This window comes from Ambystoma mexicanum, chromosome 4q (assembly GCF_040938575.1).
Source record: "Ambystoma mexicanum isolate Mex_15411 chromosome 4q, UKY_AmexF1_1, whole genome shotgun sequence".
Classification (NCBI taxonomy): domain Eukaryota; kingdom Metazoa; phylum Chordata; class Amphibia; order Caudata; family Ambystomatidae; genus Ambystoma; species Ambystoma mexicanum.
Window position 1 is genome coordinate 984328584 of NC_090928.1, and position 23296 is coordinate 984351879.

A 23296-nucleotide genomic window follows, 5' to 3' on the forward strand; every position below is an offset into this window, starting at 1 on the left:
TCACATGCTTGTGTCAACTGCGCCACAGCCTGCTACGCCCCTCACTGATGTCTCCACGTCAGAGGCTCACCTATGCATACTGTATCTCTCTCTCCAGTCAAGGGTGTTTGGCCCTTTATTCTCGCTCTACGACTTCAAAGGGGCGTATTGTTCCCCGCCAGCTGCCCAGCCTATGGAGAGTGCAGCACTACCTTGAGCCAAACGCATAGAGATAATGTCTGGGTTGTTTTGAGTTCAACATATATATGCACTATCAGTCTCTTACTCCCATGTAGGCAGATAATACTCTAGATATAGGGAGTTCCTCATTGGAATGGGAGTCCTTGTCCACTGGAGGGGAGTTACTCCCAGTGAGCTCATGCTTTCCCAAACACCTAAGGAGGGTCTTATTTAGTGGAATCACCTCCCTAGCTTCGCAGGCGGTGGCTCCTCCTAGGGAAGCAGGGACAAAGTCTCCAGATTCATCACATAACCCAGTTGCCAGCCTTGACTACTAGAGGTTGAAATAAAGCTCACATGCTTGTGTCAACTGGATTCTTTCATTGTACTCCCATAGAGCTTGTGAGCCCACATATCACCTTAAACAGGTTTAGAGTTTGGAGGCGCTTAAAGGAAAAGACTGCCTTCTTGCCTTTTCCAGGAGGTTCATTGAATTTTTCCCACCTCAGGAAGCCCCTGCCCGTGACAGTCAGTGGAATGCTCTATATTGTGTATAATGCCTTTGGGAAAGGACCATGTTGACTGTATTAATACTACCCTATATCATGGTTTTCCAATGGTCTGTCTCAGCTTCGGTGAACCCTATCAATTTTTTCCATATTCAGATTGATGAATTTTGGAATCTCTCTGAGGACACATACTGATTCAAATTCCCAAGACAAAGTCATTTCAGGTGGACTGCTAGTCAACCGGCATCCGTCTAGGCATTCCCAATCGATCATATGGCCACTCAATTCACCAAAGTGTGTAATCTCCTCCATTATGTCTGGTCGAAACTCTAAAGGACCTTGCAGCAGGAGCAGCATATTGTCTGTAAGCATTATGGTTTTGAATTGCCTGTTAAAAAAGGGAAAGCTTTAAAAACTAGGTTTGGTTCTGAGAAATAGCTCTAGCTTGTACAGAAGAGGGTAAAGGGTGCGGCCCTCTTTCATTCCACATTCAGTTGTGAATATTTCAGAGTTGACCATTAACCCTAAACCTGGCTGATATCCAACGTATAGTGCCTCAAGGCCCTGCCAAAGTCTGTCACCCAGAGCAAACTTCATGAGAGCGGCAAACACAAACGGCTACTCAAGATTGCCCAATGCCTTCTGGGCATCTATTCTGAGGAGTGCAGTAGGATGTTTTGCTCCTCTTGGAGAGTTTGAGAATATTGTACAATTTCCTCTGGTTATCGCTACCTGTTCTTCCTTAGTGAACACAGCCCGGTTATTTGAATGTAGAAGGCATACTCCTTTTGAAACACGATTCACCCACAATTTGGTGAGGATTTTGGAATCCATTTTAATAATTGAAATGGGCCCTTAGCTAGAACATCCCAACAGCTTCTTTCGTGCTTTATGAATAACATAAATGATGCTCTCCTTTGCTTTGTCAGGGAAGGTTGCCTTTTTCATTGCTGACAAAACTTGGCCATATGACATTACGTCACAGGTGCAAGTGCAATCTATCTGTAATAAGGGATCTACATGTTACTATGTAATGTTTTGTTTTATTATGAGGCACCAACACTGAAGAAATTTAGGTACAAATGATGTCCCTAGGATTTGGAAAGTCTCTTCTCCGTGTGAGGGGGGCCTCAATACCAACACTTTACTTGACATGTAGGGATATGTTTAGTGTTTTCACTTTGGGGTTCACAGGCAGGTTTTCTTAAATGGGAACTTGCTTGCATTGTTATTTGTTGCTTATTTCGAATTTCCCACTGCAGTACACCGACAATGTTAAATTGGAAGCTCACTGGGAATGTCAACACTACTGGGAAGGCCAAACTGAGAGCATACTATGAATGACAAGCATACTGGCAATGCCAGACTGGGAGCTTACTGTGGATGTAAAGGTTACTGTAAATGCCATTCTTGAATCTGTCATGTAGTAGATACCACAAATCAAAATGTATAGGGAGGTTGAAGTACCTTTTTTTCTTTTCATCAGGAATGTTTTGGAGCAACGCCTAGTGGTCATGCAACCAACTCATAAAGGAGATCTAGGGAAAATGGTGGGATGTGGGGGAGAATCAAGTCCAGTGAATAGCATTTTCTGAGAAGACCTAGTGTCCTGAGAACACTTACCAATCCTTATGATAAATCACAAGCCCCCAGGGCGTCCACGTTCAGGAGAGCATCTTTCTATTCTTTCAGTTTTATAGTAGATTTTAATTCCCCCCACTACACTTCTTTTTCTTGGCATTGGGTAGTCGCCTGGAACGTTGTAGCCTTGTCAAACTCCTACTTAGGCAAGCCTTGTTTAGTTACCCCATCTGCACTAGGTGTCTGATGCTTTACTGTGGCAAGAACTGTAGCCTCCTTCCTTGCCCTATGGGTTATCCAATGGATAACTTTCCCTCTTACCTTTAGTTTTCTTCTGGATAGAATTGTCTTCCCCCTATTCGTAGGTATTTGTCAGACATCATTAACAATGACCCCAGAGCCAACGTTTTCTCTAGGTTTGAAGACTTCTTGAGGTGCAGCTAATGCCAGCATTTGGGTGAGAACCTACAGCAGGCCACTCTCTGGCTTCTTCACCTAAGGCCTTACTCCCTACTACCTTAGGATCATGATTCATTGTAGACTCTCTTCTCTAGCCTTCCGTCTAAGCCTTGCCTGTTCCATAGTTTGACTCCCTTAGCTCTGCCATCTCCTGTCCTGTAGCTGCTCAATGTGTCGCCTGTTTGACTTGGTCCCTTTGGGATTTTACCCAGTGTGTCCTCTCTCGGCCACAGTACTGATACTCTGGAATGCTGTCCTATCATTCATAAAGTCTTAAAGCGTCTGCTTCTTTTCATGTTTAGACTTGCACAGTGATTGTCTCAATGAGAGTTGTGGTTGGTGGGTCAGTTTCCTCGTTAGTGTAGGTGTTAGTTGTAGGTGCATTCCTAATTCACCCCTCCCCCCCCCCCCCATTCCATCCCTGGGTCAGCCTTTAGCCTGACTAAGTATCTTGTTTTGCAGTTGTTTAAATTATTGGGTTTGCCATATACGGCTTGATGTCTCAAAAAGCTTATCTGCCGTCTGAGGATCAAGCAATGTTGTCATGGTGGACAGGGCCTCAGTGTCTGGGCTGGAAATGCTGCAGGTACGTTTTCTCACAAATAGCCTTCCTGCGCAAAGCGCGGTTTATAGTCGATGCATCGAAATCGATGCATCGACTATAAAAGCGTCGACAGACCATCTTTTACAAGTAAAAAAGCCCTTCCATCGAAAATATAAATGGACTGGTTTCAATGGAAATGCACTTTTATATGTAAAAGATAGCATTTTTTTTATAACGTTAAAACGTGACATGGAGCTGTCCAGTGCTGAAATTTCGGCACTGGCCAGCTCCGTGTAACGTTTCAATAGGCATATCTTGAATGGGACTCTCAACCTGAGTGCTGGCTCAATGTCCGTGTCTGTCTTTCTCTCAGTCTCAGTCATTGTTGTTATTATTATTATTATTATTATTGTCCTTCTCAATTCGAATGGCAGTCTGAGTCTCAATCTCAATGGGTCTCAGTCTCGCGCTTAGAAGTCCGTCTCTATCAGTCCAAGATGGTCGAACTCCGTTTCAGTCTGTGTTGCTCTCTTTTTGAGTGTCAGTCTTTGTCTAGTTATATCACTCTGTGTCTGGATGTCATATCGTCGCTGTCAGTCTGTCTCAGGCAGAGTATTGGTTGCAGTCTCAGTCCAAATCCCACTCTGTCCGTCGGAATGTCATTCTTAGTGTCAGTCTCTCAGTGCCAGTCTCATTCTCCGTCTGTCAGTCAAGTCTGATTGTCAGACTGTCTGGCCCACTCTTGATGCTGAGTGTCAGTCTGTGCCTGTGCGAGATTATGTGGCTGTGAGCTTTCATAGTACCGGGTCACTCCTAATTGGGCACGAGGTAATTTTATAACTGACATAATGTAAACTGGTAATGATGTGCTAAGCTTATTTGCTGGAAACCAGAACGGGTGTGCAAACTATTAATGTATGTGGTAATGATGTGCTAACTAGTTTCAAATGTACATACATAAAAACACCCAGAAAATGTTTATTAATCCGATTTTTTGCCACCTTCTAGCTTCTCTGATGAAAATGTGTTGCACGACTGGCAAACTTGGTTATATTTTAACTAACAATATGAATTTATAAATTATCATATATAACACGGCATAATGCTTACATTGGAGGTGTTTCGAGACATTAACGTGTCCTGGGTGATTGATTTGCATGCCGCGGTGAGTGCCGCAGCCTTGTAGTAGTGTCAGATTGAGCACACACACTTCTTTTCCGCCATCTTAATCTGCCTATATTCATCGAATCCAAAAGTAGAATTTGTTTTTAATCTAGGATTGAGCACAGCCACTTTTTTGTGTATTTACTTCTTGTAAACCCAAAACACTAATCTCACCCAAAAATGTATTCTAAACGAAAAATGTAATTTGCTTTTTTACCTGAACGTCAGCAGCCATTATAGCCCTTGCTCGGTTTTTAGACACGGGCATGATGAGCACGGGCTACGTCACTAGATCTGTTCCATTCCTTGAAAAGAATGGCGGCCTTGCCCTGTTGCAACCTGAATCCTCTGTCTCCCATTCTTTTCATGGCCCGTGTGTTATGTTGACCGCTAGAGATCTGCCACTTTATTTTGAAGGATTTATCAGTGTCTTTACTAAAGAAACGGTCACAGGCAAACAACACGGAGTGTCAAGCCTTCGAATTCGTCCGAGGGAGATTCTAATAAAAACATTGACCCGTGTAATAGATTTTAATGGCTGCTTTGTGCCATCTTCTGTTCACTGGATACCTGCCAGATGCCATGAGCGGCGCCTCCAGGGACAGAGGGGCACGGAGCAGCAGATGAGCGCTGCCTCTGAAGCCTGGAGTAACTCAGATGGATTAGTGTGCTGGATAAACTGGAGCACAGCAGGCTCCATAGGCAGCCCAGGGTACAACTGACCTTTGTGTTCTTTGCCAGGCTCTGCGGAAAAGCAGCGAGTACAGCAGGAGCCGGAAGACCATCATCCCACGCGGCGTGCCCAACATGGTGTCTCTGCTCAAGTACATCATCTCCGAGGAGTCCGTTTTCCTTGTGCTGCGGCATGCAGAAGGTTGGTCCATGCTTTGTGCCATGCAACAGGAACCGCCTGTCGGCTCTTGTGTATATTCTGACTCACAAAATGTGTGCATGTGATGTGTAACGTCGTTATTAGTTGCCATAGCAGATCTGTCAACTGACCCTCTTTAGGAACAAGTATCCTTCATAGGAGTAGGACACACTAAACCTCTGAGTAGATGAGTGATGAGGATACAAGGGAAAGATGATGCTGTGGACCCAGCCACCCAGACCATTTGCATCTGTCCTGCGTGCCGCGGACGTCATGCCCCATGCACATCTACATTCTTAGACTTATTTACAAATACAAAGTTACATGAAGGGCTTTAAGTGGGCCGGGGCTGGCTTTGGCAGAGCCCAGGGAATCCCCAAAAACCGCCCTTGTGCTGCAGCGCTGCTGGGACTCCCTTAGACGCTGTGGCACGTGGCATGATTTTGGTCAAGGCATGATTGTGGTAGGGATGCTGTGAAAGGAATGCATGCGCCAAGCCAGCACTTGACTCCTAAAAGATGTCACTTTACTGGTACGCTGTTAACATAAATGAAATCAGCAGAAAGACCCGTGTGTATTATGTGATCAGAAGGGTTGCAAGCTTGAATAACTGACACAGATTTGTCATCTATATAAAAAAAATGTTTGTTCTTACGTTCCCAAATGCTCTTTGACTTTATGCAAAGCACTGAGTAGTTTCTATTGGTGCTATTTGTCCTCCTTCCCTTTCTTGCAGGTGAACTCCGAGAGTTTACAGGGCCTGCTGAAGATGAAAGGGATAACTTAACACCTTGAGCTCTGTCTTTGGCCAGCATAAGCACATTCAACGTGACATGGCCTGGAGTTTGAGAATATTGGTGTCTTCCTACTGAAAATGTGCATACTATTAGCCCTTCTTTGCAGAGTGTTGATAGCCACAGATGATCACGGAACAGGTAGACAGTAGGGGATCCAAAACCCTAAATGGGCACTTAAGAGCTATTAAGCACACTGGGCCTGGGTCATTTATTTACAGAACAAAGGTGATTTACTCGCTGATTGCGTTGCTTAATTCCAGAGTCATAAAGGGATTTATTTACAGACAGCAGTTTATTTGGAAATTGAGCCAGAGGGAGTTTTAAATATAGTATTGTAACTGGATGCAATCAATACCAACTCAGACCCTCAGACCATGCTGAGGGGTCTTGAAAGTATATGTTTTCTGGCCCTCATGATGTACTGTTTATTTGGAGAAGGTGGCCCATGCCAAACCCAGTACAATTTCTCCACAGCCCTTCACCTCCATGATTTCGTTTCCCACTTAAAGTACTTGTTACACTTCAACTTAGTTGCAGTTTACTTGCATAGTGTGCAATCTGTAAAGATCGTTTTTACCAAAATGTCGGTCTTTCTGCTGCCATTTTTTGTACTTAAGACAGCACATCCCCTCCCCAAACTCCCCTGTTCGGGATACTAACATATGATGAATTTCCATCTGGCAAGGGTGTGAAAGCCCCGGCTTTTTAAAATTTTATTAAATAATAAAATGATGCAGGTAATTTCATCTCTGAAAGTGCAATTTGCTGTTCAGATTCCCCTTTCGTAGGCTCCATGCCAAAAGCATAGTGTTATCTGTGACCTGCTGCATCAGTATCCGGATTTACAGCACCTGCTCAACCAGTCACACAGAGCAGGTTTAGAGGTCACAGCTCCCCATTTGATAGCTTCACTGACAGCCAAGTCTTTGCAGCGCTAGGGCTGAATTTAAGATTGGTCCTTTGTACCAAAACTATAATGACCTTAAGTAGCCATTATGGTGGCAGAATAACCTGTGCGAATAAAGCTATGCCCGGTGTAAGGCATGGCCCTACCTATGATAAATGCAGCCACATTAAATTGATATTCCATGTGTGTCAGCCCTGTGGACCCAGTTAAGCTATGGAAGGGTTTTGTGTATTCCCGTGGACAGGCCAGACCCTGCCCTACTTGCAGAAATGTAGCCTGATGGAGTTGCCTCTTTCTTTGTTTGTAAGGGCAGGTAACACCCTTCTCCCAGGGACAGCCACTCCACTGGCCTGGGAACAGAAATCAAAGGCCACACCCATTCACAAAGAGCCAGGCCTCACACCTTGGGCTTCATTACGAGGTTGCCGGTAGGCCGCCAGTAGTACCAGTGGCCTATCAACAACCTCAGCTTACTGTTCCTGCCGCCCAATATCCTGGTATTGCCGACATATTATGGGCGGCGGCAGAATGAGAACACTGAATCACTGTTGTTAACGGTACTTCAGTGATTTATCTGCGGGTAGGGGTTGTGAACTACTGGCAGGCCTGACCTGCCGGTAGTTCACAGCTCCTACCGGCAGACACGTATTGAGATGGTCCGGAAAAGGAGCCGGTAATGTTGTTACCAGTACATTAATTCCGGACAGGCTCACTTGTAATGAAGCCCCTTGTTTCTATTGAGAAGGAACGTGGGTGGAGTTAGTGTAACCAGGGAGAGATCTGTACAGTTTGGGGAGAATTCTGCCATTTTGTTGCTCTCTGCCTCTTTCTCTTTCCTGTCCCCTCCATTTCCTGTAGCACAAAGCACTTTAAGTGTGATGTCAGAAGGGCAATGTCCACGCATTTCAAGAGAAAGGATTGGACTCCTAAAGTAGGCTAGCTTGAGTCCAATCACCTGTGGCCTTTCTTCTTTAATGGAAGGGGTCCCACAACACTTCCTTGAATCGGTATGCAGTGATTTGAACAAATTTAAAATAACGAATGAAATAATGATGAACAAAATATAGAAGAATAAATAGATATGGGGTAAAGGGTTTAAAAGGGGTGGTGGGAGTTCGGGGTGAGGTTAGAAATGTGGGGAAACGGGGTTGGGGGCCCCGCAAATAAAATAAAAATGAGGTATTTTGTTTTCGTTATTTCATTCGTTAAAATTTCATTAGTTAAAATCACAGGTAACCCTTTGAATCATCTTGGAGCATCTTTGGATCATCACTTGAGAAGGTTTCGTTGGACCCTACTGAGAGAGCTATCCTTTCTAAAGTCCTCCAGTTGTAAGGTGAAGGCTGGTGTTAGAAAGTCAGAGGCAAGCTCTCTGCCCTAACCAGGCCTGCCACAGTGGTACCTCTGACCTCAAAGTGTTTGAGGACTCCTGTAGTTGTGTGCCAGCCTCCCCCATGTTTGGGAGCACAGGGAAAGGACTCCTAATTTCCCTGAGCCCCTGGATTGCGACTCACTGCACCCTGAGAGCCAAGCCAGCCGAGTTCCCAGCGTTTTTCGCCATTGAACAGCTTGCAGCATATTTCAAGAACTGTTCAACACATTTGAACCAGCAGGACCAGCCATTGCTGCCTTCTGCGCCCTCCCAATCTTCGGATATCAACAAGAAGTTGGTTTGCCTCTGCCAAACCACCAAGAACTGCAAAGAAGGTACTATTGACTGCTAACTGCCCCCTTGTTTCATTTTGGGGCCTTAGTGGTTAGGTCCCTTTTAACCCTTTTTGCTCACAAGTGCATATCCTTTTTCAAGAGCATTATTGCTTTTTCTTGTCTTTCACCCCATATATATTACCCAGAGTGCCGCATGTACTGTCCTTGCTTATTCTGTGTTCTTTCCTCGGGGGTGGGTTTTGTGTAGTTTTTTTTCTAGTTAGTTATTTCTATAGAACCTTGATTGAACATTCCTTTATTTTGGACTATAATACTTCGCTGTATGGGTTGCTTTGGAACCACATTCACACTCCTCTTAAGAGTATAGCCTTCGCTCGGACCACGTTACCACAAAAGGCGAAGGAGGTATATATCTCTTGAGTGCCTGTTTTAATTTTATGACTGTGTTGGCTCTTGGTTTGTATTAGTGTAAGGGCAGAGTGGTTGTTTTAGCCTCTACTCACCCTTGTACTCCTGCAGGCCAGAAGTCAATTCTTCACAACACCATTCACATCCATGCCGGAAATTGATCGCTGATTGGCTAAGAGATTCTGACCCTGCTAATAATTCTGAATTAAGTAATTGAAAGACAAATAGTGAACAGCAGGTCATGCTGCAAACTCTTCTTCGCTCTTGTCGCCTTCTCACCAACATCTCGATGTATGCTAATTGGCAGTGCAGCAGATCGGTAAGCCTTGCTTTCATAGGCTCAAGTTTACCTGTGAAAGCACTTGAGAAAGAACGTTTAAAGGCATTTTCAAAGTGTTTGCTGCTTTGTGCTTGTAAATCTGTTGTGTGCAATATCTTTAGTCAGTTAATGCGTAAGTGTCGCAAGTGATTTTATTTGTATGACAGTTATTTGATATAGTGCAAGCTCAGATCTAACGAAGCTTAAAGCACTTTACATAAAATTATGTTTTGCAGCAAGATCCTCTTAAATATGGAATCATATTAAGGAGAGGTTCAGACATTTATTGGTAAACTAGTACACTGAACATTGTACAGTTTTATTTTTTTATTCAAGATTTACATTGCACCCATTTGCAGTTGAAGTCACTGGGCGATAAATGAACTTATCCAGAATCATACAATGTGTTTTCTCACTTGCCAAAACCAGGTTTGAACTCTGGCATAGAGTCCCCAGTCAGCAAGGTAAACGCTAGAATGCTCTGCCTGCCCTTAGACTCAGTGCACCCTTTTGCACAGATATCGGTAGGTGTGTGCAGGAAAAGTACTATGTAGTTGATGCAGTTGATGTGTAGCACACAGCAAAAAAGTGTTGACAGGATCATATCTGATTTTTCTGACCCTGAGTATCATCATTCGATATAATTTGCAATTTGGTTTTTCGCAGCATCTCGTTTTACAGAAGTTTAAACCTGTGCTCGAGCCAGCTTCAGGGACAGCACTTTACATCGATTTGTCTTTGCCAAGGAAGCCTGTTGCTGTGTTAATGTTGGTGGCTTGCAGAGATAAATATGTGTCCCTTAAGAATTGATTTAATAGGTTTTCCTAACAGCAGCATATGTTCCTGATGCTTAGCAATACATAGAGCCGTCTTCAGTGATGTGTATAGAAAGCCATTGCTTACATTCAAAGTACAGGAATCCACTTATGCAGAGAAGAAAGGGAAAGGCGTCAAATATATTTTATGTTTTCGTATTTCTCCTGGCACTAATGTGAAAATGGCTACAGAGGATTGAGTGAAGGGTAAAGAGGATGTGTGGGAGATAAGTGGAGGTGTTGAAGGGTTGGCATACCGTATTTCCCTTAGATGGTCGTCCCTGTCCCTTGAAGACGAGTCTCTACCCATGAGTCGTCCTGCTGAGTAACATCCCCTGGGGGACTATCGGGTAGCGGCCTCACATCCCAGGGCTCATGGAAAGGGGCTCCCCTTCGGTAAGAAGTCACGACATGTCACAACTTCCCACGGGGCCACACACAATCTTAGTTGCCCATTAGGTTTCTCTAGGACTACAATAGGAGACACCCACTTGGCAATACTTCTTAGTTTCAATCATTCTTAATTATTTCAATTTATCATATGCTTGTGAAAGTTGCATCCTTAACATGATTGAGGCACTCCTCACCTTACCTGTCACTGCCCCAGGATTGAGGTTCATTTTGTGTTGCAGCCCCTTACGGACACCCCACTGTTTCGGTAAATATCCGTGGGAATCTATCCTCCTCAGTCTAACCCCACAAGACTTACTGTGCTTACCATTCCTGGAATGTTCATGTTCAGTATTATTCCTGAATGCTCTGCTCATACCACACGAGCAGTGTACCTCCTTCGTTGGAGACATAAACTCTTCTCTCAGTATTGCGCTCCCCAAATTTTAGTATCACTATAAATCACCCCATAATTTCAATAGTGACCTGCCATAGGCATTCTGAGCATTACCCAGAAACCTAGAAGCTCCCCTTTTTCCCCAAAGCACTAAGCCCTGATTCTACCATCCATGATGGTAAAATTTAACCATGAATCTATTGGAATCCTCACGACTTCACCATTGACTCTTACTTGGAGTTTCCCACTCCTACGTTTTGAGGCTTGAACCTCACTCACTGAGAATGCTACTCCCTCATCATCACTAAGTTAACCTTGTTGCTTCTCGATTATCTCACTAACAAAAGTGCTGGCAAAATTCCTACAACACCTCACAAAATGTCCTTTGTGTCTGTACAGCCTTCACTTGGCTGTTGGGTCAGGTTAGTCTTGCCTCTCTCCACTCATACTGATTAATACGCTCTCATGTCCACTTGCTGCATTTCTCTGCGCTGGGAGTAATGTGCGCCTCTGCTTCCCTGTTCTACTCTGACCTCTCTGCACAAAATTCTAAATGCAGTTCTGGACAGGTTGAAATGGATGGGATACGATTACTTTAGACTAAGAGATGACTATGCACAGTTCTAGACTAAATACTCACTCCTAGTTTTGGAATGGAATGGAAATTGGCCTCGTCACCGATCTGGTCAGGTTTGGACTTCACTCGCCACAGGACGGTCTCAGGCACTGGTTCTGCTCACAGCACGGGACAGTGGTCTGGTCTGGCCTCTTGGAATGGATCAAGCGGGTTCTGGATACTGCACTGCTTTCTGGGTCTGGTTCTGGCACAGGGTTCTAGCCAGTCGCAAACAGCACGGCAAGGCTGAGACCTGCTGAGAAGAGTTCAGCTTTTGGGTTAGGCCCCTGCTTAAGGTTCTAGAGCTGGGTTCTAAAGCTTTGTTCTGGATCTATCTGGAGTCTAAGTTCTTCTGGATATTGTCTGGATCCGGTCAGGCAGAGTGCTGCGGAGGAATCGGTGAGTAGTGGAAAAATGAGTGTTCCCATCTGGGTCTCAGCAGTCCCTTTTTATGTGTTTTCTAAGTGGGTGTAGAGGTTGACTTTCTAGGCCCAACCCACTAAGGATTTGATAGGTTAGAGGATTCCCTGTGACCTGACTGGAGAATGAAGTAGTGAGTCAGAATGAGTCATCAGGTGTCATATTTATGGCTGAAGCTGAAATCCCTCCCCTCTGCTTTTACTTAGAAATCAATTTTTCATAACCAAACATGCTTCCCAGATACACAAGTTGTTGAGAATACATGTACACATCACAGATTAATTAAGACGGGTCTCTGTTCAACCCTGATCTTTCTAAGAGCTTGGGTTCAGAAATGACAACATATTCGCGATTTTGGTAGGTTTCGCAATATTGGTTTTGCACCAAATCTTACACGGAGGTGCACACCCTCTCTGAGCATGTTACTGTAAGTTTTCATTTTTCTAGCATAAACACTGTGTGTACAATATAAATAAATCCCGGGGTTTGGTGTCAGAACATCGTACGGATTTCAGCTTGTCTCAAACTGTGAGGGCATTTGTCATATTAAGAATCCCAAAGTTGTACATTTCTATCAGCTTGATACAATATTTTAGAAGCATTTTCCTTAAACATATATTTGGTGCAATATTAAATCCACAACTCAGTCTGGTCCGCCCCTAGAAGCTTGGTGAGTCAGGTGGTCACATGTCTTGCTTCTCCCAGAGCAGTGTTGAGTTACACCTCAAATCAGCATATTCTATTCATCCCAAAGCCCCCATTGTTCCTTCCTCTGGGCTGCAGAGAAAATCTCCTCCTCTCTTGATTTACATGTCAATGCAATATCCTGTGCTGTTGGTGGTAAGACCAGGTGTGAAGGCTTCCCAGGGACAGAAGGCCTCTTGAACTTTTAATTAAATCAGACTGCCTTCTAATCAATTGCAACTTAGTTCCTTGTGAAAAAAATATAACATATAAACTGAAAATAAGCAACATATCTTTAATCAAGTCTTTCTCCACATTAAATCAATGTGTGGCACTCTATATGGCATTTTCATAGACTTCTCTGCTTTGGCATATTTAGCTTCTGCAAGACAGCTCTCCTGTCAGGATTTAGAAATCGCCAGCACCTGTCAGTGGCGAGCACCGGTACTGCACCCATTTTTGACAGCTGTCTTTAAATCAAATGTCTTTAACATGGAATTTTGTCATAATAACATATGATTCTTGCTGACGTTGTACTGATGTGGATTCTTGCAGTAGAGTCATGTAGAACACCCAACAAGAAGTTGTATCCTTTTGGTGAGCCATGATCTTAGCAATTTTTGACACCAAATAAAACGTATTTTGAACAGCTCTATATTCCTTTGCACAGATTTTGCTCTGTGTGCAGCCAAAGGATGGGGTCTGGTAATGGTCTCCTGTATTAACACTGACAGAGGCAAAAGTGGATGGTGGCCTATCTGTCAGGTTTTCACTGTGCTTTTACTGGTGATTTCTGGTTAGCAGCATGCTTTCCAGTGGCCATTCTAATGGTTCTGCTGCCAGCGATGTTGTAGGGCTTGGATGCGTGGGTGAAAACATCCCACAGCAGGATGGCTGCATTCACAGCATGGATCGGGGTTACGCAAAGGATTCAGGTTGATACAATGATCCTTGAAGCAGACGTTCAATGACGAGCTATACATCTTTTTCTGCTTCTTTTGAAATGGCATGTTGTGGGATACAGGGAATTTACTAGGCAGAGTTCAGGGTGATATGCACAGGTTTAACATTCAGTACGCGTCCTACCTCATTTGCATGAGAACCATAATTGCAGAGGAACATGGTCTAACAATCTTTGCTTGAACGAGGGAGAGCTTTTCTGTGGTCTGTTTCTTAAAGGCGCTGGGACCTGCAGCACACCAAAATACTCCAATTTCCTGTGTATGGGTACTTCCAAATAAATACAATGGGAGAACAAAAATTGTGCAACCCATTTTACACACCACATCTAAATTCCAAGGTTTCACAGTTATCAAAGGGCTCCAGGGCTCAGCAGAAAATTACGATATTCAGAGATGGACCCAAACGTCCATGGTTGTGAAACAAGGTTGGTATAGGCTGTCCACCAATACCTGCATCATTTGTGACTTCATTGAACACAGGGCATGGGACATTCTGAAGCTGTGGAATGGGAAAGCACCAGTGTCTCCTAGACAAGATTCGTTTTGACTACTAGCATAATATTCTAGGTAAGATGCTGATGGATCAAGTAGAATTGGCCTTTCTGTGCAATGATGTTGCTGGCCCTGCAGCATTTGCGGAGGAAAGAATTTAGGGAAAAGAATGTGTTGACTGTTGAGCTGGCCCTTTTGAACATTCTCATTTTCAGCAGCCAAACTACTTTCAAGAATTACACGAATCACTGTGTGTATTCGGGGCAGGTTATTGTCTGTCCGGGGGCTTTGCATGGATTTGAGTTTAAAAAGAAAAGTGCCATATTCCCTTGTCCCCCCCCCTCCTTGTCTTGTCCCACAGAACGTCTTTCCTTACTAACCAATTAGTACACCTTTTAATGATGTCTGCAATCTTGGGTAGGAGTCCAATTAGGAATGCGGATACGACAGCCTGTTGCGCTGCCAATTCACTCACAAGCGATATTCTATTCACTACGTATAACCTGTGTCTGTACAATTATAGCAAGGTTTTAATTTTCTTCAGTGCTTTCCACATGTGCAATCTTCATTCCGCATATGAAAGTTTACTCGATTCTTAACTTCGTCATCAGATTCTATATGGTCTATCCACCTTCTCTCTTGTCATCTCTTCTGAGGTGTGTCACTTGGCTTCATGTGACATCACCAGTCTCTTCTTTCATCCGTCTTCACATGCTCTTCAGGTATCATTCCCAAGAAGCTGTCAGCTTTTCGTGGATACATAAAGAATGGTTTTCTTAATGGATACTTTGCTTCAAAGGCTGCTCGTTTTATAGGCATTTCTTAATGGATACTTTGCTTCAAAGGCTGCTCGTGTTATAGGCATCATTACAGGTATCACCTTTGTCACTGTCACCATTTCTGGTTCTCAACAGATAGGCAAGTTAGGGGCGGGACTTCCGGTGGAGGCTTTTGGTTCCTCCTCTACACTCCCCCTATGGTTGATTCATTGACCACTCTCTCACCAGACTCCGCCCCCAGACATCCTCTCTTGAAGAATTTCTTCTTTGCAGTCCATACCTTTATCACACCTTTCAAAGATCCTGCTGATTTTACATGTCCATCAACACTCCAGGTCATGTGACTGCACTGTCCACTCAGGCTGCAGTAGATCCATCTTCCCACATACTTCATGTGGTCTCTTTGATACAGGAACTTCGTTCCCTCTGGTGCATGAATGCTGGCCTTTGTATAGTCTCTGATCTCTTCATAGGTCAGCTCCTTGTGTTCAAATCCAGATTCAACATCAATCATGATCTTCATTCCTACTGCTTTCCTTGCTGTCTTCTTGCACTTGATCACACAGAATACAAACATTATCCTCAGCAGTAATGGTCCAAGGAACTTGAAGATATTCGCCATCCACTGTGGTACCCATGAGAAGATTAATGCAAACCAGCTGTCATCTGCAATATCTTCTACTTCATCTTCCATTTTGGTTTGCAAGGTTGTCAACAATGTTATGGCCTCTGTCAAGGTCCCATTCTCTTTGTCGTGAGCAGGTATTAATGTGCAACATGATTCTCTGATTTTGGCATAAACACATCCATCAATGGCTGTATAATCATGCCCAAGACATATCTATTCTGGAGTGTCATCAGTCTTATGGCTCTCAGCTCTTTCTTGATAGCATTGAATCCCTTTACGGTAGTGTTGATCGTCTGCAAAAATTCCCACCTGGTTATCTGTAACTATTTGGCATTCATCATCACTTGGATCCTTGGCATGAAGATTGTCATGAATATTGCTGAAGTCTGACTGAACAATCTGTGTTCATATGGAATGGCATGAAACGCTTGATTTAGCTGAGAAATAGTTCTCCCTTTGTGTTCGATTGAGAACTTCAAGTGCTCTCTTCTTTCTCAGATGAGCATCAGCTTTTGGAAACTCCCCAATGTTTAAGTCTCCTTTCGGAATGACTAGGGCTGGAACGTGAATAATCACCATGGAACACAGTCCTCCCCAGTCCCTGGGTAGCTTCATATAAGCTCTGGATCCACAAGCCCAGTAGTGATCCATTGTCACTACTGTCCCATCCTTCATTATTGGTACATCAAAGATCCATCCACATTGTTGGTTTTTTCCAACTTTTCTTGTGCCATTGTTTCTGAAGCATAGCTCTGCGCTTGCCAGAGGCACTATCTTCACTGGGCCTCCTCTATCTTCAACCCATGTCAGCAGCTTGGCAAGCTTCGGCCAGAGAGGTTTGCATCCCTTCTCCACACGCTCAATAACTGATTTGTGATGTCCTGTTACTGCCACTGCTCTATATACGACTATTTCTTCTTCCCAACCATCTATTGAAAGTACTCCTCCCCAAATTTGCATTTGTCCTCTCTACTTGCATCTTCGTATTTCTTCATCAGTCCTTCCTTGGCAATTGAGCTTTCTGTTCTTGTCCCATCTGATTCCTGCTTTTTTCATTCCAGGTTGTTTGTATCTATCACATGATCTCTGGTGTGTGGTCTTACTCTTGTTTTCAAACCTTGAACGTAATCATCTACTTCTGGTGCTGACCATTCTATCACCCACATCAAAGATGCTGTTTGACCCCAGAATGTACCTCTCACATGGCAGTGCAAGGCATGTCGGGCAATGAGCTGTCTGGACGTCTATCTCTATAGCTATGAATATCTTAGAATTCTCCAATGCATAGGGTAGGAGAGCGCAAACATAGCAACTCTCCTGAGAGGTTATTTTTCCCACCTCTTTCATGTGTTGATAGCACATGTTGTTGCCCAAGTGTGCTGTACTGTCTAGATAATTATTTAACTCATAATCATCTTCTCTTGCACTTCTCTTAGGTCTCTTTCTTGTATAGTGTGTGTATACATAGTGATCATGAATCATATCAAAAATGGACCTTCTTGTGGGGGAATCATAGGAACACTGGTCATAGAAATGGGTGACTTTGCATGTGTCATTCGTGTAGGGATAATCATATATGGTCTTGGCCTTCATGTAACCTATATGTCTGCAAGGGTTACTGATGAGGGAAGGATCAGGGGGACTGTTGCTTTCTTTGGACCAATAAAGTAAACAGTGTGTACCAAAAGAATGAATCAGGAAAACAATGATGACTGCTGTGCATGCATATATTATACACCACTACATTAGTCCCCACCGGTGGCAAGTTCTCATATGCCGCTGCACTTGCTCATTTCCCGCCACTGTGTTACTTTCAGGATTCCACATTATGCATGTGCACTATTTTTGAGGGAAGGAATAAAACTTTTTAATCAGGCAAATTCGTTATGTGCTCCGGTAATTGCAAAATGTGCTCAATGATTGCTGAGAGCAATCTCCTTATAACGGGACCATTTTTAGGGTTGTGCAAGAAAACACAAATGTCAGTACTTTTCCCCACAAGTGCAGGAAATGCCAGAATAAAAATAAAGACAGTAAGCAAGAGCCGGTGAATGTCGACATCAGATAGGACCATTTGGGTGTCCAAAGAGAAATTCAATAAGGAATGAGTCGAGAAACTGTTCCCTCTTCCAATTTTTTAACCAAATGTTGTCATTGTGATTCGTGTTACATCCAGCCTGTAGTTTAAGCGTCGTCCTTCCTCGTCACCGAGTCTGCACGTGCTGAACTACTTCGTGTTGACTTGCTTCCAAATTGGGTAGGGGGTGTTCTGGTCTCACCAGCATATAGCTTGATGTCACCGAGGTGTATCCATGCGCATCGTTCTTGGATTTTTACTGCTGGGTGAGTGACGTTCTCCACTATATAGGGTCCACCAAAATGAGGCTTGTGCCACTTTCTAGTGAAGTTGCGTACTAACACAATGTCTCCCTTGAAACATTTAGATACTGATAAAGGTTTTTCAGGTCCGGTTGCTGAATGGTCTTCATCTGTATCCTGAGACCGACACCCCTTGCTCTTGAATTTATCTGAAATGACAGAGATACTAGCGGTCATAAATGTCAAATGAGCAAGAAACTCATTTCCTAACATTTCAGCTGTCTTCTGGGCTTCACTTCTAATCCTCAATGGAGGAGTCGGAGGCATTCTCATTCGCCTCCCTTTTACTAGTTCATGGGGTGTGAGGTGGTGGTCCAACCCGGGCAGATTCCTTAATGCATATAATGCTAGGGGCAGGCAATAAAGCCACCCCTTTTTTAGTGACAGTTTTAATTTAGCAATTCTCTCTTTGAGAAGACCGTTGAGTCTCTCACATACACCGTTCACTTGCAGGTGATAATCGGAAGAAAACTTGCATTTTATGTTTAGTAACAAGCTAATCTGTTCAACTAATTCATTAACACAATGTGGGCTGAAGTGGGAGAATGGAAGAACAGGCTCCCGCCCTTCCCCTCTCGCGCCTGCCTAGAGGATCACGGCCTAGACACCCTCCACGAGAAGAGTTTGCCTATCTACCAGACGACCAAATACCCTGGTACAGGAACATACGGATGTGCCCATCTACCTGCCCAGCAGCCCGCCCTGTCCATGCCGACACCTGCGGCACGGATCAACTTGACTAAACCTACACATCGTTAGAGATGCCATGACGACCTAGCCAACGGTCAGCACACCTGTGCAAACATGCACACCAGACACTCCCACACCAATCCACACGAAGAATATACTCAGTGCTATGACGTAGGCGACAGACATACTCACGGACATGCATCTTTATTATTTTCCACATAGGCTCTCAAAATGCAGAAACGCAAGACGCATCATGAACTTATCTAAAAAGGCTTGCTCACGCTTCTTCTAAGAACCATCTACCATAATGAAGAATATAACGGAGACACGATACTGAGGATAGAGCAATATGATACCGTACCCTAAAGCGCTCTGCATCAAGCAATTCCACCTATGCACCAGGCCCAAGTAGGCCGCAAGCAAAAGCTTCCATGAACATTGAATGAGCAAGAACTGGGTTGCTGACCCTGCAGAATGAGCCCGGCGAGAGCACACCGCCAAGGGCACGATGTTGCAATCTCGCACGCTGCAAGCCAACGCCAAGGTCGCACCTGCAAGATAAACCAGGCACACAGTAGGAAAAACAATATTAATTGTGTTGAATTTTGCCTCAAACACGGTCCCACCTCACGTGACAAAGCCAAACCTGACAAGATGCCAAGCCCAGGAGGAAGGAGACGCCTGAATCCCACGTTTCAAGACACAGGCAGATACAATTAAAAGACTCATTGGACATCTGCAGCAGTGGGAGTAGTCGACCTCCCAACATATGAATAAATCCTCACATTGTTTACACCTACCCATATTAAAACATTGTTGCAAATTACAGGTGCACCGCGAGCTGGGAACAGCGATAGTCCCAGACTGGGAGGCTCGCGAGCGGACCAATCAGAACATGGGGCTCCTATCACTGACGCCATTAACATTGACCAATCCTCAGAGGTCTTCATGTAACAATTTTCATGTATCAAATTGAAGGGACAGCCCAGGTATACCACCTGACTAACCCTCAACCACTAATACCGTTCTCTATATGTATGCTATACTAACCCTACCACTCGAGTAACCAATCCAGAGTGGAGATAGGTTTTTTGCTAAACTTTCCAAGTGACGCAAGTAGCGCGTCATACTAAGGTAAAAAGGGCCTGCGAGCCCCACGATTGTGTGTGTGTCAAGACGGACGCGTACGCTCCTTGACCCATCCCTGCCGTTTTGTCTAATAAACAGCAGAGTCACCTTGCTTCTTGGTGTGTCTCATACTCTATCTCTTTTGGGATATACGGGAGGAGTTGGGGCCTCCGTGCCCGGAGGTCTGCGGAAGGCCCGGCCGACCCCGGCAGAATTTCCCCCCGACAAGTTGGAGGCACTGCTGAGATCTGTTTAAGATCTGCTTTTTTATTTTTAATTTTTTTCCAGGTACTCCCGTTGCGGGGAGGCCCGGCGGCGCGGCCCCCTCTGCCGTTGCCCCCTTCTGAGGACTACAGGACCATCGCGGAACTGCGAGAAGACCGGACAACGCAATCCGGAAATTGGCCTTCGGGAGCCGGTTGAGAAGTATCCCACCCGCGGTTGGCGAGTGTCCAGACGTGGTCCAGACGAGGGGAGGTGGCGAGCCGCTTGGAGGGGTGCACGCAGTTGAGCGGCCCTGCATCAAGAGAACTTGGTGAGCATGCCACGCACAACAAGCAATGTGAAATTGTGAGGGAGGGGGGAGGAATTAAATACGGGAGGTGGGAGGTGTTGCACAGGTGCGCGGCGAAGGTTTGACAATTTAGTATTGGCAATGAAATGAATGGTAGCCGAACGAGTGCGAGAGCAGTCGGCTGCGTTGCGCGAGAGAGGGGGGTGGAGCACGAAAACATCACGTGCGGCCGCTCGTAGACACTGATTGGCCTAGCTCGCAACCACGTGTAAGGGTGTGTGTGTGTGTGGTTTCCTACGATTTCGCATTTATTGATCAATGAGTACATGAGGATCCCTATTGTTCGAGCAAGAAACTCGATAGGTAGATGACGTTTCCCTGTGGGCGGTAGCTAGTTAGTTGCCCAATACGGAAGATAATTGGCTGGTTAAGCCCTCCTGTCGAGGGGCGTATCACACGCGAGGCGACACAGCGTGCGCAGTCCGATTATATTATTGATTACCTTGTTCCAGAAGTGACAGGAAGACAGCTGTGAGGTTAACGGGGGTAGATTGCAAGTGTATTTTGAACTTAAAGAATATATGAAGAACTTACCAGTAGCTCGAAGAGATCGGTGACGTCACCAGTAGGGCTTTCATAGGATATCCCGAGCACAAGGCATCTTTCTTTCTGAGAGTGGTGGGGAAGAGAACTGTGGTAAGGGAGTGGAAATGGGGATAAACGGTAATGAATTGATCGAGGAAAGGCGAAACGGGGGACGTGGCTGTGCACGGAGAACGCCGGCCACGGTAAGTGTAGAAGAAGGAGGAGGAGCAAGTGAAAATAGGACGACTGTATAAGAACGTCATAAGGGGTACGCAGCCGCAGGGGTCTACGTGCGCCTCGGCCGCAGGGGGCCGTAAGGGTGTCGTGTAAAGGAAGAAAGACAGAAGAAAATATACAAATGTAAATACTATATTTTTATAATTTTCCTTAGCGGACTATCGCAAGTCCCCAAACTTGCGGGGCCAGGTAACGATATAAGGCTGTATATTGTAAACTGCTAGTGAGATAACTGCTACCAAATAGGGGAAGGGTAACAAGTGGAGCGCTACTATGTCACATGGGACAGGATCGGGAGGGTGGGGGAACACCCTCACTACCCCACTACAACACATATGTACCACACTGTCACCCCATAGGGAGAAACTGATCAAGTATAGCATAGAATGGACACAGGGGACGGACAACAAAATGATAACACCATGGCCGCCTAATGGTAGCTTCAATCCATATACCCAACATTCACTATTAAACCATTTGCATAATACATACAAAGGGAAGAAGTTGACAAACCACGTGGAGGTGTTTAACTTATGGAGGATGTTCCAGGGGTCTCGACCAGGACCAAATGGAATGTTCACTGTGGGGGAAATACCGGAAGAAAAAGAGATCAAGGAGGAAGGAGAGGATGGGAAAAAGGGGAGTGAAGACCCAAAGAACACGGGGAACGGACAAGAGGGAGGAGAAAAGAATAATAAATCAAATGAAATAAAAAAGGAACCGAGCAACGATATACCCCTCGTAAAGGTAGTGAAAACAGAGGGAGAGGGGTTGTACCCTTTAAGAGAATTAGGAGAAATAGGAAGAGGACAGTTAAGGGCGGCTGAGGGGTACTCGAACCCGGCATACAGCCCTCCACCATATGTGGCTCATAGGAAGATGCCAGCAGGGGAGGGGAGGACTGGAGAAGAACAAACTGTGGAAATAGGACATGATGAGTGGGTAGCTGCACAGATACTATTAAAATTACGAGGTTCATTAACAGGAGAAGAGAAGGAGGTAGTAAGGAAAACAGACGAGGATAATACCAGGGAGAGTGGAATGAGAGGGGAAGAGCTGTTACGACAAAAGGAAGAGATTTTGGAGGAACGACTAGCAGAGTTAAGGGATGAGCAGAACGAACTGATCAAACAGCTCGAGAGGGAGGAAAGAGGGAGAGCGAGGGAAAGGAAAGAAGGTAAGAACGAATTGGAAAAAATAAGGGAACGAACTGAGGAGCAAAGGAGAGAAGCTGAAAGGGTAAAAGCAGCAGCAGAAAGGGTATCAAGAGCAGTGCTGCGAGAGAGGAAAAGGGAAGAAGAAGAGAAAGAAAGAGAAATGGCAATGTGGAAGAAGAGATTACTATCAGAAACGACTAAGAAATACGAAGAAGGGAGGGTGATAGAGAGTATATTAGAAAGGGAGAGGGTGAGATGGGAAAGGAAGAAAGAGGATGAAAGGATATTGGAAAAGGTGAGTAGTGAAGTAATGGAGGAATTAAAAAGGAAAAGGGAGGAAAATGGTAGGGAGATGGAGGAGAGAAATGAAGGAGAAAGAGAAGATAGGAGAAGGGAGAGTGAAGTAAGGGGGGGATGTATATAGAGACACAGAAGTAGCAACAACATCAGCGCAAAGGGGAGCGGTTGGTAAAGGAGAAAAGGGAGAACCGGACCTGATAGACTTAAAAACAGTAACAATCAAGGGAAAAAAGACAGAGTGGGGGATGCCGTTTATGAGTGACTTTTGTAGTGAGGAAGAAGGAGGAGTGGAGAAGGAAGGAAGAAACAGTGAAAGGGAAAGCCTAGATAAACTATACATCACCCGGACCAACACAGACTCACCATGGATCCGTAGGAGAAAGGATGAACTGGAGAGAAGTGAGGAGGAAGAGCAAGGCATAGCGGAAAGAGAGACACATGAGGCCTCACCGTCCACATCACGCCCTCTCCCACCCCACCCTACATGCTCAACCACCTCACGCTCATTACGTACAATAAAACTTGCGCCCTTCACAGACGAACTGACACCCTATGCATATCGGCTTAGAGACCTCCCTAGACGCAGGCAGGAAGGACGACTACACACGCCCACATTAAATACAGGAAATGATGGAAGAAGGGGACAGGATGGAGAAGAAAGAGTTACGAGCAGGGGAAATACGGACGAAATTGACGATGTAGAAGAGAGGGAAGAAGAGGAAGGGTGTGAGGACTCG

At 44.8% G+C, this 23296-nt stretch overlaps 1 protein-coding gene across 6 annotated transcripts in view; it reads left to right on the forward strand.

The window, feature by feature from the left end:
• The window catches only part of RPS6KC1 (ribosomal protein S6 kinase C1), a 1976431-nt gene that overhangs the window by 1469277 nt on the left and 483858 nt on the right, over nt 1–23296 (forward strand). For all 6 annotated transcript variants that reach the window (XR_011268209.1, XM_069608548.1, XM_069608550.1 and 3 more), the window contains one exon: nt 5158–5290. Coding sequence is in view for 5 of the 6 variants with exons in the window: in XM_069608548.1 (XP_069464649.1) it covers nt 5158–5290 (133 nt within the window). In the remaining variant the exon portion in view is untranslated. The remainder of the gene's footprint in view (nt 1–5157; nt 5291–23296) is intronic.